A 20,021-nucleotide genomic window follows, 5' to 3' on the forward strand; every position below is an offset into this window, starting at 1 on the left:
TCCACGGGGTCCTAGTGCATGGCTGGCTCTGGCACGCCTGATGAGCTCCAGCAGCCACCCATGCACCTCAGAGAACTGCTTCAGAGGGCACTGTGACACATGCCTCCTACAGAAGGGGGTGAGAACTCCAGGACCCTAATCCAGTAGGGACTGAATGTTGATGAAAACAACCAGGCCCTCACAGAGAACAACTAAATCAGAAAGACAGGACAAGATCTCAGCAGCCACTGACATGTGTATTCTCCATCTCCTAACACCAAAGCGCCAACTGGTGTCCAGGGAATATATTGCAATATAATACACATACACACATAAGTTTGGTTGCATTTTTATTATTTCATTTTTATTTTCTTCAATAGCAAGAGCTCTTCCATTTTTGTTACAGTTTTTCAGCCCCTTTTATTCTCTGTTTCTTTTTTTTATTTTTATTTTTTGAGACAGACTCTCACTTTGTCACCCTTCGTAGAATGTGGTGGTGTCATAGCTCACAGCAACCTCAAATTCCTGGGCTTAACCAATTCACTTCCCTCAGCCGCCCAAGTAGCTGGGACTACAGCGCCCACCACAATGCCCAGCTATTTTTAGAGACAAGGTTTGACTCCGGCTCAGGCTGGTCTCAAACCCGTGAGAGCTCAGGTGATCCACCCACATCTGCCTCCCAAATGGTAGATTACAGGAATTCTCTGTTTCTTATTTTTCTCCTTTTCTCACTCTTTTGGTAGAGATTTTTCTATTTTTCTCATTATTCCCACATAAATTTCTCATAAACAGCTAAGATACATTTTTTTCTTCACCTAATATAATTGTATTTTTAATTTTCTTTCTCTACAACTGACCTCCAGGGACAGATCCATCGGGGTGATAGTGAACTTTCAGCTTAAACTTTCCAAGCCAGAAGAAACAATTTTCAGCCTAAAATTTTGTATTTTACTAAGCAAAGCTTCAAAACTGATGGAGAAATCAAAGTTTTTACTAATATGCAAACACTGAGAAAACTCTCCATAAGACCAACTCTGTAGGAAATAATTACATCTATTCTCTACACTAACCATCACAATGGGCCACCAGCCAAGTAAACACCCAGAAACTAAAGGACAAAGCCTAGTTTCCACAATGGCACAAAGGATAAAACTAAACAATGGACTTTCACAAAATAAGATGAACCACTTACCAATACTCTCAATAAATGTTAATGGCTTGAAATCCCCACTGAAGAGGAATAGGCCAACGGACTGGATCAAAAAGCACAAGCCATCCACATGCTGTCTACAGGAAACACACCTAACCTTGAAGAACAAATCTAGACTCAGGGTAAAGGGATGGAAAACAACATTTCAGGCAAATGGAAATCAGAAGAAAGGAAATGTTACAGTCTTCTTTTCAAATACACATGGATTTAAAGCAACTGCAATCAAGAAAGACAAAGATGGCCCCTTTGTTCTGGTCAAAGGATCAATACACCAAGAGGACATTTTAATTCTAAATATATATGCGCCCAACTTAAATGAAACAGACCTCAATTAGTCTGAACAATATGATATACTATAACACCATAATAGCTGGGGACTTTAACACCCCTCTGGTTGAACTGGACAGATCCTCTAAATTGAAACTAAACATAGAAACAAGGAACTTAAATGTGACTCTAGAACTAATGGGCTTAACAGACATATACAGAACACACCATCCCAAAGCTAAGGAATATACATTCTTCTCAACAGCTCATAGAACATACTCTAAAAGAGATCACATCCCAGGATACAAATCAATCCTCAACAAAATTAAAAGAATGAAATCTTCTTAGACCACAAGGCAATAAAGGCAGAACTCAACTCCAACAAAATGTTTTATCCCCACACAAAGGCATGGAAATTAAAGAACCTTATGCTGAAGGACACTTGGGTCAAGGAAAAGATAAAGGAGGAAATGGTTAAATTTCTCAAACCTGACAACAATGAAGCTACAAGTTACCAAAACCTTTGGGATATTGCAAAAGCAGTTCTGGGAGGGAAATTTATCACATTGGATGTCTACATCTGAAAAACAGACAGAGAAAATATCAACAACCTAATGAATCATTTTAGAAAATGGAAAAGGAAGAACAATATAATTCTAAACCTAGCAGAAGAGAAGATAATAAAAAGTTATAGTAACTTTACTATAGTAAAGTTACTAACTTTACTTAGTAACTATAGTAACTAAGGTTAACTTATTATTGAGAAATAATTTTTTTTTAATAAATTGAGTATAGCCTAAGTTTATGGTATTTATAAAGTCCTTAGCACTATACAATAATACCCTAGGTTCACTTACCACTCACTTACTCATTACAGCAACTTCCAGACCTGCAAGCTCCATTCATGGTAAGTGCCCTATACAGGCATACTGTTCTTTTAATCTTACATACCATATTTTTATTGTACCTTTCTATGTTTAGATAAATTTAGGTACACAAATACTACTCTTACAACTACCTACAGTTAAGTACAGTAACATGCAGTACAAGTTTGTACCCTAGGAGCAATAAAGCCTAGGTAGGTAGCATAATAGGTTATAAATATATGTGCATGTAAATATATGCTATAATGATCACATAATGATAAAATCCCAAAGTACATTTTCCAGCAGGTAGCAGCATCATTAAGTGATACATGACTATATACTTGATGACCCAGAACTTCAGTCAACAAAAATTCTGTGACTATGCCAAAGTATCTAGAAAATTACATAAACTTTTAGAAAACCACCTCCCCAAAAACAATATCTCTTCTCCAATGAACACAAGACAATCTTAATTATTTCTGAACAGTTTTGTGTATCTTATTTAATATTATCAAAAGATACTTCTACTCAGAGGCATAAGTCAGTCAGTTAAGAACCAGCATAGAATAAGGACTTATGTTGTGTGCCAGGCTCCACTCCAAGTATGGGGAATATGGCTGTGAAAAGAACTTCCACCTTCAGGGATACACTCTCGAAAAGGAAGTCTAGTTTTAAAAATTAAAAATGGGGGGCAGCGCCTGCAACTCAGTGGGTAGGACGCCAGCCCCATATACCAAATGTGGTGGGTTCAAACCCAGCCCCAGCCAAACTGCAACAACAGAAAATAATTAATTAATTAATTAATTAATTAATTAATTAAAAATGAAGGGTGGCGCCTGTGGCTCAAAGGAGTAGGGCGCCAGCCTCATATGCCAGAGGTGGCAGGTTCAAACACAGCCCCAGCCAAAAACTGCAAAAACAAAATTAATTAATTAAAAATGAATTAAAAAAAAAATATGGAAACAAGCAAGATAATTTCGGGCCCCAATCAATGCTATTAAAGACAATAAAAGAGGGTAAAGGACAGAAAACAATTTGGGACAGTTGGTCAAAATAAGCCTATAAGCCTATAAGCCCCCCTTGGATGTTGAAATCTGAATGGAGACTTAAATGACGGCAAGGAATCTGTCGTGCAAAGACTAGAGGAAAACACACTCTGGAGGTATATTCTGAAAGTAGCATGCTGAGAACTCAGATTACATATGAGACATGCAAGGAGGAATCAAACAGGGTTCCTACCAACACGAAAAGAATTATAGCCTGAGCATCAGCTGTTTATGGTGCTATTTACTGAGAAAGGGAGGGTTTAGACAGAAACAGATTTGGGAAACAGGGAATCAACAGGGTTGTTCTGGCATTTCTATTAAATATCCAGCTAGAAATATTTATCAGCCATTTGTACACATGAAACTGAAGTTCAGGGGATTCTTTCAAGCTAAAGACATAAGTGAGAGAATCACCATCCTACAGAAGATAATTTGAAGTTACAGGATGGAAGAGCTCCTCTAATGGAAGAGAAGAGGGGAGAGGGAGGGGGGAAGAGGGAGAAGAATGGGGAGGGAGGTGGGAGGAAAGAGAGGAGAAAGAGAGAGGAAAGAGAGAGAAAGAAGGCAAGAGGAGGGAGAAGAGAAAAGAGAGAGGAGAGAGGAGGGAGAGGAGAAAAGATAAGACAGAGGAGGGAGAAGAGAGGAGGGAGGAGAGAAAAGATAGGACAGAGGAGGGAGGAGAGAGAAGAGAGAAGAGAGCAAATAAGTTATGTTGAATGCTAGAAGCTCAAGAATGATCTGTATAAATGTTTACAGTATTAAGAAAATGGTAATACTCCATACTTTTTTTCTTTTCTCAATTTTAGAGTATCTGCTTTCTCTGTACCAACCAACATCACCCAATAGAGACCCTTTTTATTAAGTAATACAGATAACAAATTCACTACAAAAGTGAGAAAGAAAACTGTATATGGCTATTTGTCAATAAAGAATACTGATTCCACATCATTTACTCCCTTATGAACACATTTCGTAGCTTCTAAGATGCCAACACATCAACAGCTACAGCTCTTCCAGAGGGGTGAGACATTACAGTCATGTTCTTATCAATTTTAAAATACATTCCAATCTCAAACATTAATTGGGGGGAGTAGAGGTGGAACAAATAAAATAATTGTACAAACACTACCACTATTGGATGTTTTGGTTATTGGAGTAAATATCTTAAAGACGATTAACACTTGGTCTTGCCTTACTCAGAACATTCATGCCAGGCTCTCTAGTAATTTGGAAGGAGAAGTAACATTAGAGAAGAACTGTTAGGGAAAGAAAGACTAAGTAAATGGCCAGGAATGGACAAGGAAGGGAAAAGCAGGAAGTAGGCACCACACCTGAAGGCGCAGACTTGGACGAGACCAAAGAAAGAATTCCACCTACTTTGAGATTTGGCCTAGAGCATGATAACCCCTTAAACGCAGCCGCACATAAGCCAAGTGTTGCTGGTGCCAGTTAGGAAGGCGGCAAACTTCAGGCTAGCCGGACAGACTCTAGACTTCAATATTTGATTATTTTACAGTCTTTCGCTATTACAAATAGTGCTGCTAGGAGTAGTACTCTGCGTGTATCATTCTTGTTTTTTCCAGTTTGCCTTTGGAATCAAGTCCAAAAGGGTAGGATTACTGAGTCAGAGAATAAATTCATATGAAATTCCATTACATACCACCAAACAGCCCTCCATAAGGGGTGTGCTACTTTGCACTCCCATGAGCAAGACATGTGGGTGCTATTTGCCCATAGCACTCCGGAGCACAGAGTGTGCTACGAAATCTTTGGACTTTGCCAGTCTGGTGAGAAACAGGATTCCAGTAAGGGGCTGACGTGCATTTCTCTAATTATGAATGAGTTGAGCACTTTTTATAATGTTTAAGGGCTGTTTTAGTTATTTTCTATTTTTCATCTGTTCCTATTTTTTGTCATTTTTTGTCAGGCTAATAATCATTTTCATAACAAGTTTTAATTTACTTATATACACACACCACAGTAGTTATTAATTCTGTACAATAAGAGAAGTCTCAACATTTTTCCCCTAGTTTGTTATTTTACTTTTTTATAGCGTTTCTTCATACATTTTTATTTCTAGGCTATCAAATGTATTGACCTTATCTTTCATTGTGCATGATTCTCTTCTACTCTCAAATTACTAAGGAATTCACCTATGTTCTCTTCTAATACACATACGGTTTTGCATTTAGATCTCTGATCCATTAGGAATTTATTCTGACATACATTGACAGCACTTAGTATTTTAAACAAAAAATGAAATAAGATCTTATATTTTCCTATCGAACTTGAAAATATTAAGAAGGATGATATTACCTTGTACAAGCAAAGCAAAGCAAGCAAAGAAACGGGGAAACTGGCAACCCTTGTCCTCTGCGGATGGCAGTCTACACCGATGAGACTCTTGGGAAGGCCAGATGGGAACAGCTATCAAGGAATTTAAATGTACATCAGAATTTTTCCTCCACATGCTTGTAGGGTACTTGTATCACATACCCATACATCCATATGTACAAGCTGGACATGTATACACATATATACAAATATTCTCATTGGAGATTATTAACAAGCAAAAAACCTAGAAAGCTTACATGTCCATTATATGGAGATTGGCGAAATAAATGAGGGCACTGCAGCTGAACTATCATGCACCAGTTCAGAATAATCTCTAAAGGCTAATTTGTAACAATCCTTGTTATATCATTAGGTGAAACAAAGCAAGGTAAAAAGAATATGTCTAACATCTTATTTGTGTTTTTTACAAAGGAAAAAGAAAAACAGGAAATTCTCTTCTGATTAAAGAAAATTTACAAAAGCACATATACACCATTATTTGAGGTGTGTGTCCCTTGAAAGTTAGATGAAGTTTCAGTTGTCCTCCAATACACAGTATTCATGTCCATCTTTTACATTCTATTTTTTAACAACTTCCAACAACATTACTTACATAATGTTTTCAAGTTTAATCCTGAGACGAAACACATGAATATTTCATTTACATCCATCCGTAATGTTTGAGTTTTTAAAAGAATGCATTGCTTTTTTTTCTCTTAAAAAACTAATCAAGCCTTTAAATTTTATTTATTTTTTTTTTTAATTTTCTTTTTCCATACAGCTTAGAATCAACAACGTCCTTTCATTTTCAGGTGAGAACCAACTTTTCCCGCTGTGTTCCATCAGGGAAACAGTGATCTGATATACATTTTCAAAGGAACATTTCTCCTCCCTGCTAAGAGCTTTCGTGTTCACTGAACCAAGAAAGAGAAATAAATTATTAATTTGTTTTAATCAAAACACATTTACTTTCAAACTATTTCTTTATATACATAAGAAGTTATTTTTAAATCTGGAATACTAAAAATCTGGTGAGTAATAACAACAGCTAACAGTACTGAGTATATACTACATGTCCAGCACTGAGCCACACATGTCACATTCATTTCTGTGTGTAATCTTCCTAATTTTACAGAAGAGGATTCTGAGGCGTAGAAAAGAAAAGCAACTTGCCTAAAATCACACAGTAAGAGGGTGGGCCAGGATGAGAAATCCAGACACACTGACTCCAGAGATGGTGAATTTAAGGAAATTAGAATGCCTCATTAGTGGTTCTTTGCCTCTTGAGCAAAAATAATGCAGACAACATCTAAAAACCAAAAGTATTACATGGCCTTCAGGTTCCTCATGATATTTCTAAGACGACTAATAATCAGGCTGCAAAAGCAGATACTTTGCTATTTTCAAAATGTCTAAGATTTTGAACTAGTTAGCTCTTGGCCTTCTGTAATCCCTGGGACACATGGAAATAAAGGGAGAATTAATAATGAATGCAGGATTATTACCCCAAAGCACAGGCAGACTCACACAACTACCAATCTTCCCTTTCCCCTGCAGGCTTCTGCATAATGGTGGCATTATAGAAGAGACAGCATGGTTCACATCAACACTACTCAGGAGAAAAAACATTTATCTTACACAACTGTTCCATTTGAAAGTCAACCAGAGAAGCAACATAAAACAATAAAAGGAGTCTATTCATAGATGTAGGTAAGAAGAGTATGTGGGTTGATACAAATAAAAGTTCACTAAAAACAAAACAAAAAGAGAAAGAAGTTTGACTGTTTTAGACCCAAAAGCATTTTTTGAGAGTTTCTTTACCACAGAACTCTGAAAGGTAAGTCAAGTCCAAACAGTTTAAATCTGTATCATCTTTAATCATACCTAAGGAGTTTATTACATAACACAATCATGGATGCCTACTAAAAACTTCAAGAACAGAATATACTTTAATAGAATTTTTTTTTATTGTTGGGGATTCATTGAGGGTACACAGAACCAGGTTACATTATTGCTTTTGTTAGAACCCTCTTATATTTGTGTCTGGCCCCCAAAAGGTGTGCCACACTCCTTCTCCTCCCAACCCTTTCCTCCTTCCCTTTCTCACCTCTCCCCATTCCCCACCTTCCACTGTATACTGGGACCTTAATTGTCCTCATATCAGAATTGAGTACATAGGATTCTTATTTCTCCATTCTTGTGATGCTTTACTAAGAAGAATGTGTTCCACTTCCACCCAGGTTAATACAAAAGATGCAAAATCTCCATCTTTTTTAGTGGCTGAATAGTAGTATTCCATGGTATACATATACCACAGCTTGTTAATCCATTCCTGGGTTGGTGGGCATTTAGGCTATTTCCACATTTTTGCAATTATAAACTGAACTTCAATAAACAGTCTAGTGGCCTCGGCGCCTGTAGCTCAAGCAGCTAAGGTGCCAGCCACATACACCAGAGCTGGCGGGTTCAAATCCAGCCCGGGCCCACCAAACAGCTACAACTACAACCAAAAAAAAAAAAAAAATAGCCAGGCATTTGGGTGGGCACCTGTGGCCCCAGCTACTTGGGAGGCTGAGTCAAGAGAATAGCTTAAGCCCAGGAGTTGGAGGTTGCTGTGAGCTGTGATGCCACTGCACTCTACCCAGGGTGACAGCTTGAGACTCTGTCTCAAAAAAATAAATTAATTAAATAAATAAATAGTCCAGTGCAAGTGTCCCTGTGGTAAAAGGATTTTTTTTTCTTCTAAGTAGATGCCCAGCAATGAGACTGCAGGATCAAATGGGAGGTTTAGCTTGAGTTCTTTGAGGGTTCTTAACAGGAGAATTTTAAACCAAATTTTTTTTGTTTGTTTGTTTTTCTGGGGTTTTTCTGAGACAGTCTCACTCCGTCACCCTGCATGGAGTATCCTGGCATCATAGCTCAGAGCAACTTCAAACTCTTGGGCTCAAGCAATCTTCTTACCTCAGCCTCCTATGTAGCTGGGACAAGAGGCACTCACCATAACACCCAGCTAGTTTTTCTGTTTTTAGTAGAAATGGGGGTCTCACTTTTGCTCGGGCTGCTCTCAAACTCCTGAGCTCAAGTAATCACCCACCTTGGCCTCCCAGAGTGCTAGGATTACAGGTGTGGGCCACTTCGCCCAGCCTATAACCATCTTTAAGATACACCTTGAAAAAAGTAACTCCTAAAACCAATAAAAGACAAACTAAAAATTCTGGTCAATGGATAGTTTGTTTCCCTCTATGTGCATTTATTATTGTTCTTTACAAGGACTCTCCAAAGCCCAGCCTGGAGTAGCCGGCGTTTTCAAAACCTGTTTTCTAAGGGCAATGTAACTCATTTGTGAAACAGTACACTCATTTGGCTGGCTAGGGTTGGAGCAGAGGGAAGCTGAGGAGAAAAGAAGAGAAAAGAAAAGAAAAAAGGAGTGGGCAGGGAGGAAGGACAAGGAGAATGAAAGACTGACTAAGGGTACCTATGCTCCCACTCCGAAATTCTCAGAAGAAGAACTGGCCCCTCTGCCGTGTAGTGCTGGTGGCTGTGTGGCGAGTCTCTAAATGAGGTAGAACACAGGCGTTCTGAGAAAAAAAACACTTATTCCGGGAGATTATTCACATAGTGAGTTTGTTCTTTTAAAATAGTCCCGCTGAGTGCTTCACAGAAGTAAGAGGAGGAAACCAAGCGTCAGCTTGAACTCTTAAGGTGAAGGGAAAAGAAATTTTTTTCTTTTAAATGAAAAATAATAGCTGGCCAAGCTCTACCAATAACTATTGAAAATTAATTATATAGCTGAGTAGGCCTGGACATAATCAAAATCAGAGTGTAAGACAGACCTTTCACTTACTGTGTAGAAAAGAACATTGCTAATATTCCCTGTCCTCATTCCAAATTAAATTCTTCTGTTGGTCCTGTAATATAGTTACTTCAGATATTACTGTGGCTCAAGAATTCCTAATAGGGTATCTACTTCCATATGTTAAATAGGTTTTACAAACCAAGAGCCCATATAAAGACCAAATGGACTTTACAAGGTAATTCATAATCTAGCTGCCACCCCCTATCCAAAGCCACTACTCATTAGGCCCATCTCGCAGGCTGTGTTCCCAACACTCTACGCCAGTGGTGCTCAACCTTCCTAATGCTGTGACCCTTTAATACAGTTCCTCATGTTGTGGTGACCCCCAACCATAAAATTATTTTCGTTGCTACTTCATAACTGTAATTTTGCTACTGTTATGAATCATAATGTAAATATCTGATATGCAGAATGTATTCAGGCGACCCCTGTAAAAGGGTCGTTCAAACCCCCAAAGGGGTTGCGACCCACAGGTTGAGAACCGCTGCACTAAGCTTTTAGGCCCCTGGCCTAACATGTAAAATTTTAAACTGAAAAGAATAAAATCTAATAGAAAAAAACTGGGCCAAATATATGAACTCAGAGTTCACAAAAAAAGAAACAGATATGGTTCCTGAACTTACAAAGAAATGTTCAACTTCATTCTTAATAAATGAAAATTTTGATTAATCTAAGTTTAAAAAAAAAAAGGCACCACTTTTCTCTTAGTAGACTGTCAAGAATCCAAAAGCCTGATAATGCACTGTATTAGTGTAGCAGTGAGGAAATAAGTTCTTTATTCATTGCTAAATGAATGGGAACAGACACTAGACCACCACCTCTGGCGGCAATTTGACAGCATCTAAAGAAATTGCAAATGTATATCCTCTGATCTAGCAGTTCCACCGTTGAGACTTTAGCTTACTACAAACATACTTAGACACGTGCGAGGTTATTTTTTGCAGTATTATTTGTAATAGTGAAATGTAATGTAGCAAAGACATTTCAGTACCTTCAGAAGGGAGACTCCTATAAAGCAAGAAAAATCAAAATAAATCTCTATATTCCAACATAGAGAGATCTCCAGATCATATTGTTCAGAGAAAAGAATAAGACACTAAAAATATATATACAGTATGCTACTACTGGGGAGAAAAGGGGGAAATACAGAATGTATAATCACATTTTCTTATATTGGCAGAAAAATGTTTTTGGATATGTACCAGAAACTAGTAGCTGTAGCTCTCTGCCAAACCTGGGAGGAAGGAGCGGGAACTAGGCTAATAAGAGACAAACAAAAAGGAATATAATGTGTAATGTAACATACAATAATGTATATTTTTATTTGAAATCTATTTTAAAACTTACATACACTTAAAAAGGCTTGGCTCAGCACCTGTAGCTCATAGTTGGGGCCCCAGCCATATACACAGGGGGTGGTGGGTTCAAACCTGGCCAGGGCCTTCTAAACAACATGACAACTTATATGAAATCAGCACATTGTACCCCATGTATAATGATCTATGTGTTTATGATTTAATAATAATAAAAAAAAAATGACAAATACAACAAAAAAATAGCTGGGCATTGTGGTGGGTGCCTGTAATCCCAGATACTTGGGAGGCTGAGGCAAGTCAATCACTTAAGCTTGTAATCCCAGCAGTCTGGGAGGTGGAGGTGGGTGGACTGCCTAAGCTCACGGGTTCTAGCCCAGCCTGAGCCACAGCAAGACCTTATCTCTAAAAAATAGCCAGGCACTGTGGCGGGTGCCTGTAGTCCCTGCTACTTGGGAGGCTGAGGCAGGACAATCACTTAAGCTTGTAATCCCAGCAGCCTGGGAGGTGGAGCTGGGTGGATTGCCTAAGCTCACGGGTTCTAGCCCAGCCTGAGCCAGAGTGAGACCTTATCTCTAAAAAATAGCTGGGCACTGTGGCGGGTGCCTGTAGTCCCTGCTACTTGGGAGGCTGAGGCAAGAGAATTGCTTGAGCCCAAGAGTTTGAGGATACTGTGAGTTGTGACACCACACACAGCACACTACCAAGGGTGACATAGTGAGACTCTGTCTCAAAAAATAAAATAAAATAAAATGGCAATTACAAAAACTGTACTTTGTCCTAAAATTTCCCACTGTCTCCCCATTTCACCACTCCCCTTCATCAACAAACACACTGAAAGAACTATCTGTATGTCGCCTTCCCATTCACTCTTCTACCACTTCATTTTGGCAAAGATCTTCAACCATTCACCACTTATTTCTCTGAAACTGATTTCAACAAGGTGACTGATTCCAAATGCCATAGACGTTTGGCAAAATGCCCCCTGTAGTACAGCAACCCTTTCCATATGGTCGCGATAGCATCACTCTCCTAGTTTTCCTCTTTCCTCCCTATTCTCTCTACTTTCTCCATCTCCCTTTCCCCAACCCCATTCCCCAAGAGTTGGATTTCCCTGAAGTCCTAGATTTGGACTCCCTTCTCTTTTTTCACTAATGGATTCCATCCATTCCTCCCATTGTTTTAAATATCACCCTTAGACTGAGATGATACCCAAATTTATACTTCAAGTACAGACATTTATTTGACCTCACTACCCAACTCTCCTAACATCTCCACTGGATGTATCACAGAAATCTTCAACTTGACACAAATTACAAAATCAAATTTTCATACTGTATTCATCAAGTTCTAGTTAGGAAAACCAAAGCCACTCTAGAAATTAAAACAGAGAAAAATTAATATTAAAATGTGGTTATATGAGCATGGGAAGAGCCAAGACCCCAAATGAGAAATGGGGAAGCCACCCCAAGGTAAGTAACAGCAGTGACAGGACTCAGAGCACACTGGCATACTGAGTGTTTTAAACTAAAAGAATTTAGAAAATGGCAGAAGGAAGGTCTCTTTGACCTTATCCCTTCCCCTGAAGCAAGTCATAAAACCTAGGAAAAATTCTCTGATCTTCTCCTGATGTATGTCATAAGTTATGTCCTTCTATTCCTGGAGGAAAGGGATATCCTTATCTCTGAAGATGAAGGGGCACAGTGAAGAATCCAAACAGGCCAACTTGAGTTTCTCTCAGTTTATTACCATTAGATCACACTCTTCTACCATCTCATATTTCCTCACATCTCACCACTCTTCATCCAACCTAGAATAAAAAATACTAAGATTTAATTGTTTCTTAGTGATCAATTCCTTATGAAGGCTCCTATGTCACATAAAACTCAAACTAATATAATTCTGAATGGTTTTCTCCTGTTTATCTGTCTTTGTTAGTCTGATTTCAGAAACTAAGAGGATGGAGAGAAACCGTTCCCAGACTTTCTCAGCAGGAAACCACGACCAGCTAAGAGCTGGAGAGACCACTGAAGAGACTGACTATCCCCAATCCAAAATTCTGAGATCCAAAATGCTCTGAAATCCAAACCTTTTTGAGTACCTACGTGATGCTCAAAGGAAATGTTCATGGAGAATTTCAGATTTCGGATTTGAGAACACAGATGCTCAACAAGTATATAAATATACCAAAATCCAAAACACTTCTAATCTTACGCATTTTAGGTAAGGCAAACTCGGTCTGTATCATAAAAGCGCAGAAGCCAGGAGTATTTCACAAGGGATAGCACAACAGCAGGAGCTGCCCATTGGGACATAAACTACAAAGGAAGGAACTTATAGGAGCTGAAGCCACAGGAATGAAACTGCCACTTCCTGGGACACCACCCAGAGCCAAGAGAGAGGGAGAAAAACACTTTAACTTCTCCCTACTCCGACCCGGCAGTCCTCCATCATGCCTCCTACTCCCTAAATCTACTCACAAGAGCCGAAAGGAAAGGATGCCGATGAAATGCAGTTCTACATAGGACAGCACAGGACAGGACAGAGAAGGTCAGAAAACCAGACCTGAGACCCACCAGGCGACTGACTGAACTTCACTCTTCCAGTCTACCTCATCTCCATGTCAGCGACCTACCCAAATGACGAAACCAGAAACCTGTAACCATTCCTTTCCCCTCCTCATCTCGCACAGCAAACCCCACCACTGACAAAGGCTTTTTGCCTACAAAAGAATGTGAAATACCTCTATTTGGGATGCTTGTTCGTTTCTTTGTTTGTTTGAGACGGACTCTTGCTCTGTCTGTCACCTGGGCTACAATGCCATGGCATTAGCCTAGCTTGCAGCAACCTCATACTCCTGGGCTCAAGCGATCCTCCTACCTGAACCTCCTGAGTAGCTGAGAGTATAGGCACCTATCACCATGCCCAGCTAATTTTTTCTGTTTTTAGTAAAGACGGGGTCTCATCCTTGCTCAGGGCTCAGGATGGTCTCAAACTACTTAGTTCAAGATATTCTCATGCCTCAGCCTCTCAGAGTGCTAGGATTACAAGTGTGAGCCACTGTGCCCAGCCAATATCTGCTATTTATCACCACCGCCACCACCCTTATATAACACAACACATCACACCTACACCAAATCATTGCAATAATCTTTTTTCTTCTTATGGTTTCCATTAAAGTAACTCAGAAAATCAGCAACAAACCAAAGAAAAGCAAGAGTTGTTTCAATAGTCGAGAGTAATCTACACATAATTTACACAATCTATGCATAATGGAAAATCAGGTGAATAAGATTCCTACTTTTTGCAACCAAACATTTACTTTGATGAGAATTTACCACACATGAAAAAATAAAGAGTAGTTTTAAAAAATACAATTACTCAAATCAGATTATTTCACAGAATATTTTCTCTTTATTGAAATATTTTAAAAACAATACATATATTTAGCAAAGGAGAAAATTTTTCGAACAGAAACCCACTCACTAGTGAACTGCCAAAATATCTGGTTTCCACTCAGATTATATACAACACTCACTTGTTCAGCACATATCAATAACTTGAATCATCTGCTCAGAATAGTACATTTCCAGAATCATCACCAATTCTAGAGTACAGAAATATCTCCTTGAAGAAAGTTTACTGCAGAATATAATCTATAACAGAGAAACCACTTCTGGATTTTGACCTAGAAAACAAGCTAAAACAGCTACCAATTTAATAAATAAAAAGAAAATACCCATAGGAAATGGCCAAGATAGGAAAGATCCATATAAAAAATAAAGCTTTGGACTAAGTATAAGTTCGCTAAATTTCAAAGTGCAAAGAAGAATATCACCAAAGAGCTAATGAATAAAACAAAACATGAATGCAAAGAATGAAGGACACAGTTCAAAGCCAATGTCCCTTCTGATTTATCAGTGCTCATGCGTGCCCATATTAGATATTTTGAGTGTGACCTCCAGAAAGAAACAAAATGAGCCAGCTATACACCTAAATGTTGTTGAAATGATATTCAGAAGTAATAAAGTCCATCTTTCTAAGATTACAAATACATTTCATCAATTTGAGACAAAGAATAAGTAGCCATAAGATAAAGAACAATACTGTCTTATAAGACTATTTGGGAAAGAAGAATTATTCGAAAACCTTACTCATTTCTCACTACTGCTGGGGACTTCATGAGGAGAGAAGTGGGTATTTAATTATTTGAGACTATGTACATAAGAAGGGTGAATTATCCTAATAAAAAGACTAAGATTATTTAACTGGAATTTGAACTATGAAATGTACTATTGCTATCACCTTTTTCAAATAATGCTGACATCTCCTAATTTCAAACTACCTTTAAGATTTAAATTCCACTTCTTTTAAGAAATCCAAAATTTATTTGGTTACTCACTTCAGTACTTTTTGTAATTAAAAAGACAAATATAATGTATTCTATTCCCAATCTTGCTTCAAAAATACTAGAGACAAAATACAGAACTATTATAATTCAATGATGAGAAGACAAATAATCCAATTGAAAAATGGGTAAGAGATCTGAATAGACTTTTCTCCAAAGACATAAATAGCCAATAAGCACATAGAAACATCATTTGCCATAAAGGAAATGCAAATCAAAACTAAATAAGATACCACTTCACATCTACCAGAATGGCTATACTTTAAAAGTGATTGTGTGTTGGCGAGAATGTGAAGAAGTTAGAACCCTCACATGTGCTAATCAAAATATAAAATGGTGTAACTGCTTTGCAAAATAATACAGCAGTTCTTCAAATTGTTATGCATAGAGTTAACATACAATCCAGCAAAACTTTTCCTTAGTACACACCCTAGAGAAATGAAAACATGTTTACATAAAAACTTGTACAACAATGTTCATAGCAGCTTCATTCCTAACAGCCAAAAAGTGAAAACCATCCACATGTCCATCAACTGATATATATAATGGGATACATTCATGCAATGGAATATTATTCAGCAGTAAAAAGTAGTGAAATGATAATCCATGCAACATAGATGAATCTTAAAAACATTATGCTAAGTCACAAACATCAGTCACAAAAGAACATATGTCGTATGAGCCTATTTCAATCAAATGTCAAAAGAGACAATCTATAGCACTGAAAGTAGCCTGGTGACAGTGTAGGACCAGGAGGGTATAAGTCCAAGTGGGGTCAGCGAAAGGATGTAGAATTTCTTCATGGGGTAATAAAAATGTTTTAAGCTGACTGTGGTTGTGGCTAGGTGCGGTGGCTCATGCCTATAATCCCACCATTCTCCGAGGCTGAGGTAGGAGGATCACTTGAGGTCAATTCAAAACCAGCCTGAAGAAGAGTGACCCCATCTCTACTAAAAAGTAGAAAAAAAAAAAAATTAGCAGGCATGGTGGTGAGCACCTCTAGTCCCAGCTACTCAGGAGGCTGAGACAGGAGGCTCACTTAAATATAGGAGTTTGAGGTAGCTGTGGGCTAAGCTGATGATAGGGAACTCTAGCCTATGTAACACAGTGAGACTCTGTTTCAAAAAAATAAAAAAGGAATTATCTCAATAATGCTGTTAAAAAAAAAAAAAAACTAGACACAAGCTTGATCCACACCATCACTTACTGTTCCAGGCAACCATTCATGAATAAATAGTCCCTAGATAAACAATTCATCTTTTAATCCCCACAGCCAGTTCAGGTCATAGAAGAAAATACACTCTTCTTTTTGATGAATAAATGAAGAAACACACAAGCAAAGACCAAGGAGGCAGAACGGCATGCTAAGGAGCAAGCATCAAGATCAAGTCAATCCACACAATCACTTCCAGCAAAAGTTGGGGTCAAGCTCTGATACAGACTCTGCTATTTCTTCCAGGGGATCTTCATATTTTAACAGAAACAAAGATAGCAACATTTTACTCTATGAAATACAGATGGTCCTCAACTTATGATAGTTCAGCTTAGGATTTCTTGCCTTAAGGATTATACAAAAGCGATATACATTCAGGAAAACCTCATGTTTGATCTTTTCCCATACAACACTCTGTTGTGGTGCTGGGCAGTGAGCTGCAGGACCCAGTCAGCCACATGATCACAAGAGTAAACACCCAACACAGTACACTGTACCGTGCTATCAACTGATTTTGCCCAAATGTAGGATAATGTGTGTCTGAGCAAGTTTGAGGCAGGCTGAGCTAAGCTATAATGCTCAACAGGTTATGTGTATGAAATGCATTTTCAACTTACAATGAGTTTATGGAGATGTACCCCATGCTAAGTTGAAGAGCATCTGCATTGCACACCAATGAAAAGAAAATTGTGCTTACTAAAATGCCATAAAAAAACGTGTTTTTTCATTTAACAGATGTCATGAAAATTTATACATATAGTGTAATTATAGAAAAAGTAAAAGAAAAAATGAAACTCTACACACTAAAAATAGATTAGAAGGAAATGCACCAAAATGTTATCACTAGCTATATTTAGATGATGGCATTTATGCTCTAAGAGATCAGGTCTTTCTAGATTCTAGGCGCTTCCAGGCCTGAGTCTGGGCCTGACAGGGCAGGTTTTCTCCTCTAAGCCTGACTGACATCTGGCTCATCTGCAAGGGCTGGCTTCCCAGAGAGCTGGCTTAGGTCCCAAGGGTCTTTGCATCCAATTATTCAACAGAGGCCCAGGCTGGGACCTGGCGAGTGAGGCCCTAATGTTTACCTTGAAAAGGGCTATTTCAAAAGTTCAGAGATTAGATCATAAGGGCCAGAGGTACACTGTTAATTACAAGAAAATGGAGACTCAAGTGAGAAAGAGGGTTTTACAAAAATAAAAGAACTTGGTAACTGACTAGACATAGGAACTGACAGAAAGAGAAGTTAAAGGTTTCCAACCCAAAAGGCTAATACAAAGAGTGACACCAGTCACTTAAATGAATGCTCTAGGGAGGAGTAGGTCAGAGAAGAGAATCACTTCAGCATTAGATGTGTTCACTCTAAGACCCCCCTTCCAGTGATATATTTAAGCAAAACTGTGCCACAAGCAATTGTAGATGCATGGAAGAACTCATATAAGGTCAGTGATGCTGATGTCACTAAAGATGACAGATAGCAGCCACTGGGATAGGCAGGACAATTGTACGCCAGGGTTAACAATCATCTGGAAGGTAGAAATATATCACAGAGGCATGAAGGGTGGACAGGGCTTCAAAACAGGAGTGTTTGCCTGGTTGAGTAATGGTGACAGAACAATGGACTTAAAATGGTAACAAAAAGCAAAAACTGTGCTGACCTCTTCTCTGCCTTATGAATCAGAGGGAATTTGCCTACAAATCACAAATGCAATTAAAATGCTTGATTAATTTCCTATACATTTCAATCTTGACTACGTAATAAATGAGAACTAAATAACCATATTTACATAGCATTTTACTACTTGCAAAGCATTTCCAAATATATTATCTCATCTGAGCTCTCCAACAGTCCCATGAAGTAAGTATTTATAATCCCCATATTATGGATGAGGAAACAGAGACAGAAAAAGATGGTGTGACTCGCAAAGAGGTGTCACAAGCTAGAAACCAGGAGGCAGGGCCAGTGATGGACCTTTGGCTCTAACAGTTGAACTTAGGCAAGTTGAGTCCACATTATCTATTTCCCAGGCCAGGTAAGGTACCATGACGTGGGTTGTCTTTACTCCCATACACGGAGATTATTTCTTTATAATATCCAAAACAACCAGGCTTTGCACATTTGTTCAACAGTTGCCTAGGTTCCTCTAAGAAAAATAAGTTTTATGTTTAGAATATTATAAACTATCTCTAATCTTCATGAAGAGGAAGAAAAAAACAAGTGAAAAGGCAAACAAAAGGGGGATGATTAGGAATAGCAATGGAAGACTGGAGTTGCCCACACCTTCTGTAATAGCTCAATAAAAAGACATTGGTTGGGGCTGAAGAAGGCAGGAGGCAGCCTCGGGAAGTGTCTGAGAGCCCACCCAGAAGAAAGAAGGCATCGGAGCACAAGCAGGATGAGGAAAGCGTCTGGAGGAGGGAGGGTGACTGGAGAGAAAGGGCTAGCATGACCACAAAGAAGAGCACTTTGGCATGACGTGTCAGGGTCCAAACAGGGTGAAAGCATCTACCAAAGCAGGCAGCCCAGCCCAGTCTCAGAGTCCAAAAAGAGCAGGACGGGCATCTCTGCAGCATGGGGCATTAAACAAGAGAACAATGAGACGAGCATCTACACAAAAGGGCCCCTGGCCTAGAGTGTCGAAGTCCAGGAAGCAAAAAGCACACCCACATGGGTAGGAAAAGTTAAACGAGGTGAGGGAATGATGGTGTCTATGCAGGAGGATGGCCCACCAGGCTTCAGGAGAGCCTCCCTACTGGGTGTTAGAAGGGTGAGAATGGCCTTCATGTGGAAGGGCAGAGGTGCCAAGCACAGGAGTTCCAGAGGAGTGAAAATTTGAAGAAGAACAGAAATCTCATAGCCTCAAAGAACCTCTCACAAACTACATTATCAACTTCAAAGAGGAAAAAATAACCTTACAGTGGAGAAACTCAGCAGACACCACTTCAATCAACTGATTAAAGTCAACATCACTAATCATGGGACGTGCCAAAGTCAGGTGCCACCTGAAAGGATGCGCTGAGAGGAAGAAAGCATCACTTTTGAAGATTCTCCTGCCAAAGATGCGTAACTTGAACCTACTCACTAGAAAGTATCAGACAAACCCATATCAAGTGACAATCACTCTAATAACTAGCTTGAATTCTTCAAAAATGTCAAAGACATAAAGGAAGGAGAAAGAGAAATTGGCCTGTACTAAAGGAATCTTCTAAAGAGACACGACAACTCCATGCAAAATCTGATTCAAATCAGATCCTTTTACCCAAAAAAAGACATTAAGGGAATACCTGAATGAAGTCTGAGAATGAGGGAGTAGTAACACCTAAATGTTAATCACAGTTTTTGATGGCTATGCTGTGGTTTTGTGGGAGAATAATTTTATAGGAACTACTAAAGTAATTAGGAAGGCATCAAGTGAACAGCTATCAAATGGATCCAGAGAAGTTTTTTGTATTCGTACAACTTCAGTGTAAATTATTTTTAAGTTTTATTTTTAAAACAAAGAGAAGATTAAAGAGGCAGGCTGATCTACAA

The 20,021-nt window shown here is 38.7% G+C and overlaps 1 protein-coding gene across 3 annotated transcripts in view; it reads right to left on the reverse strand.

The window, feature by feature from the left end:
- Window positions 1-20,021, reverse strand: part of CDKAL1 (CDK5 regulatory subunit associated protein 1 like 1) — a 704,761-nt gene that overhangs the window by 589,255 nt on the left and 95,485 nt on the right. For 2 of the 3 annotated variants that reach the window (XM_053601906.1, XM_053601907.1), the window contains exon 4: window positions 5,685-5,795. The exons of the other annotated variant lie outside the window; for it this stretch is intronic. In XM_053601906.1, coding sequence (XP_053457881.1) covers window positions 5,685-5,795 — 111 coding nt within the window. The remainder of the gene's footprint in view (window positions 1-5,684; window positions 5,796-20,021) is intronic. 3 annotated transcript variants of the gene reach the window in all.

Source organism: Nycticebus coucang, chromosome 9 (assembly GCF_027406575.1).
Source record: "Nycticebus coucang isolate mNycCou1 chromosome 9, mNycCou1.pri, whole genome shotgun sequence".
In the NCBI taxonomy this organism is placed as follows: domain Eukaryota; kingdom Metazoa; phylum Chordata; class Mammalia; order Primates; family Lorisidae; genus Nycticebus; species Nycticebus coucang.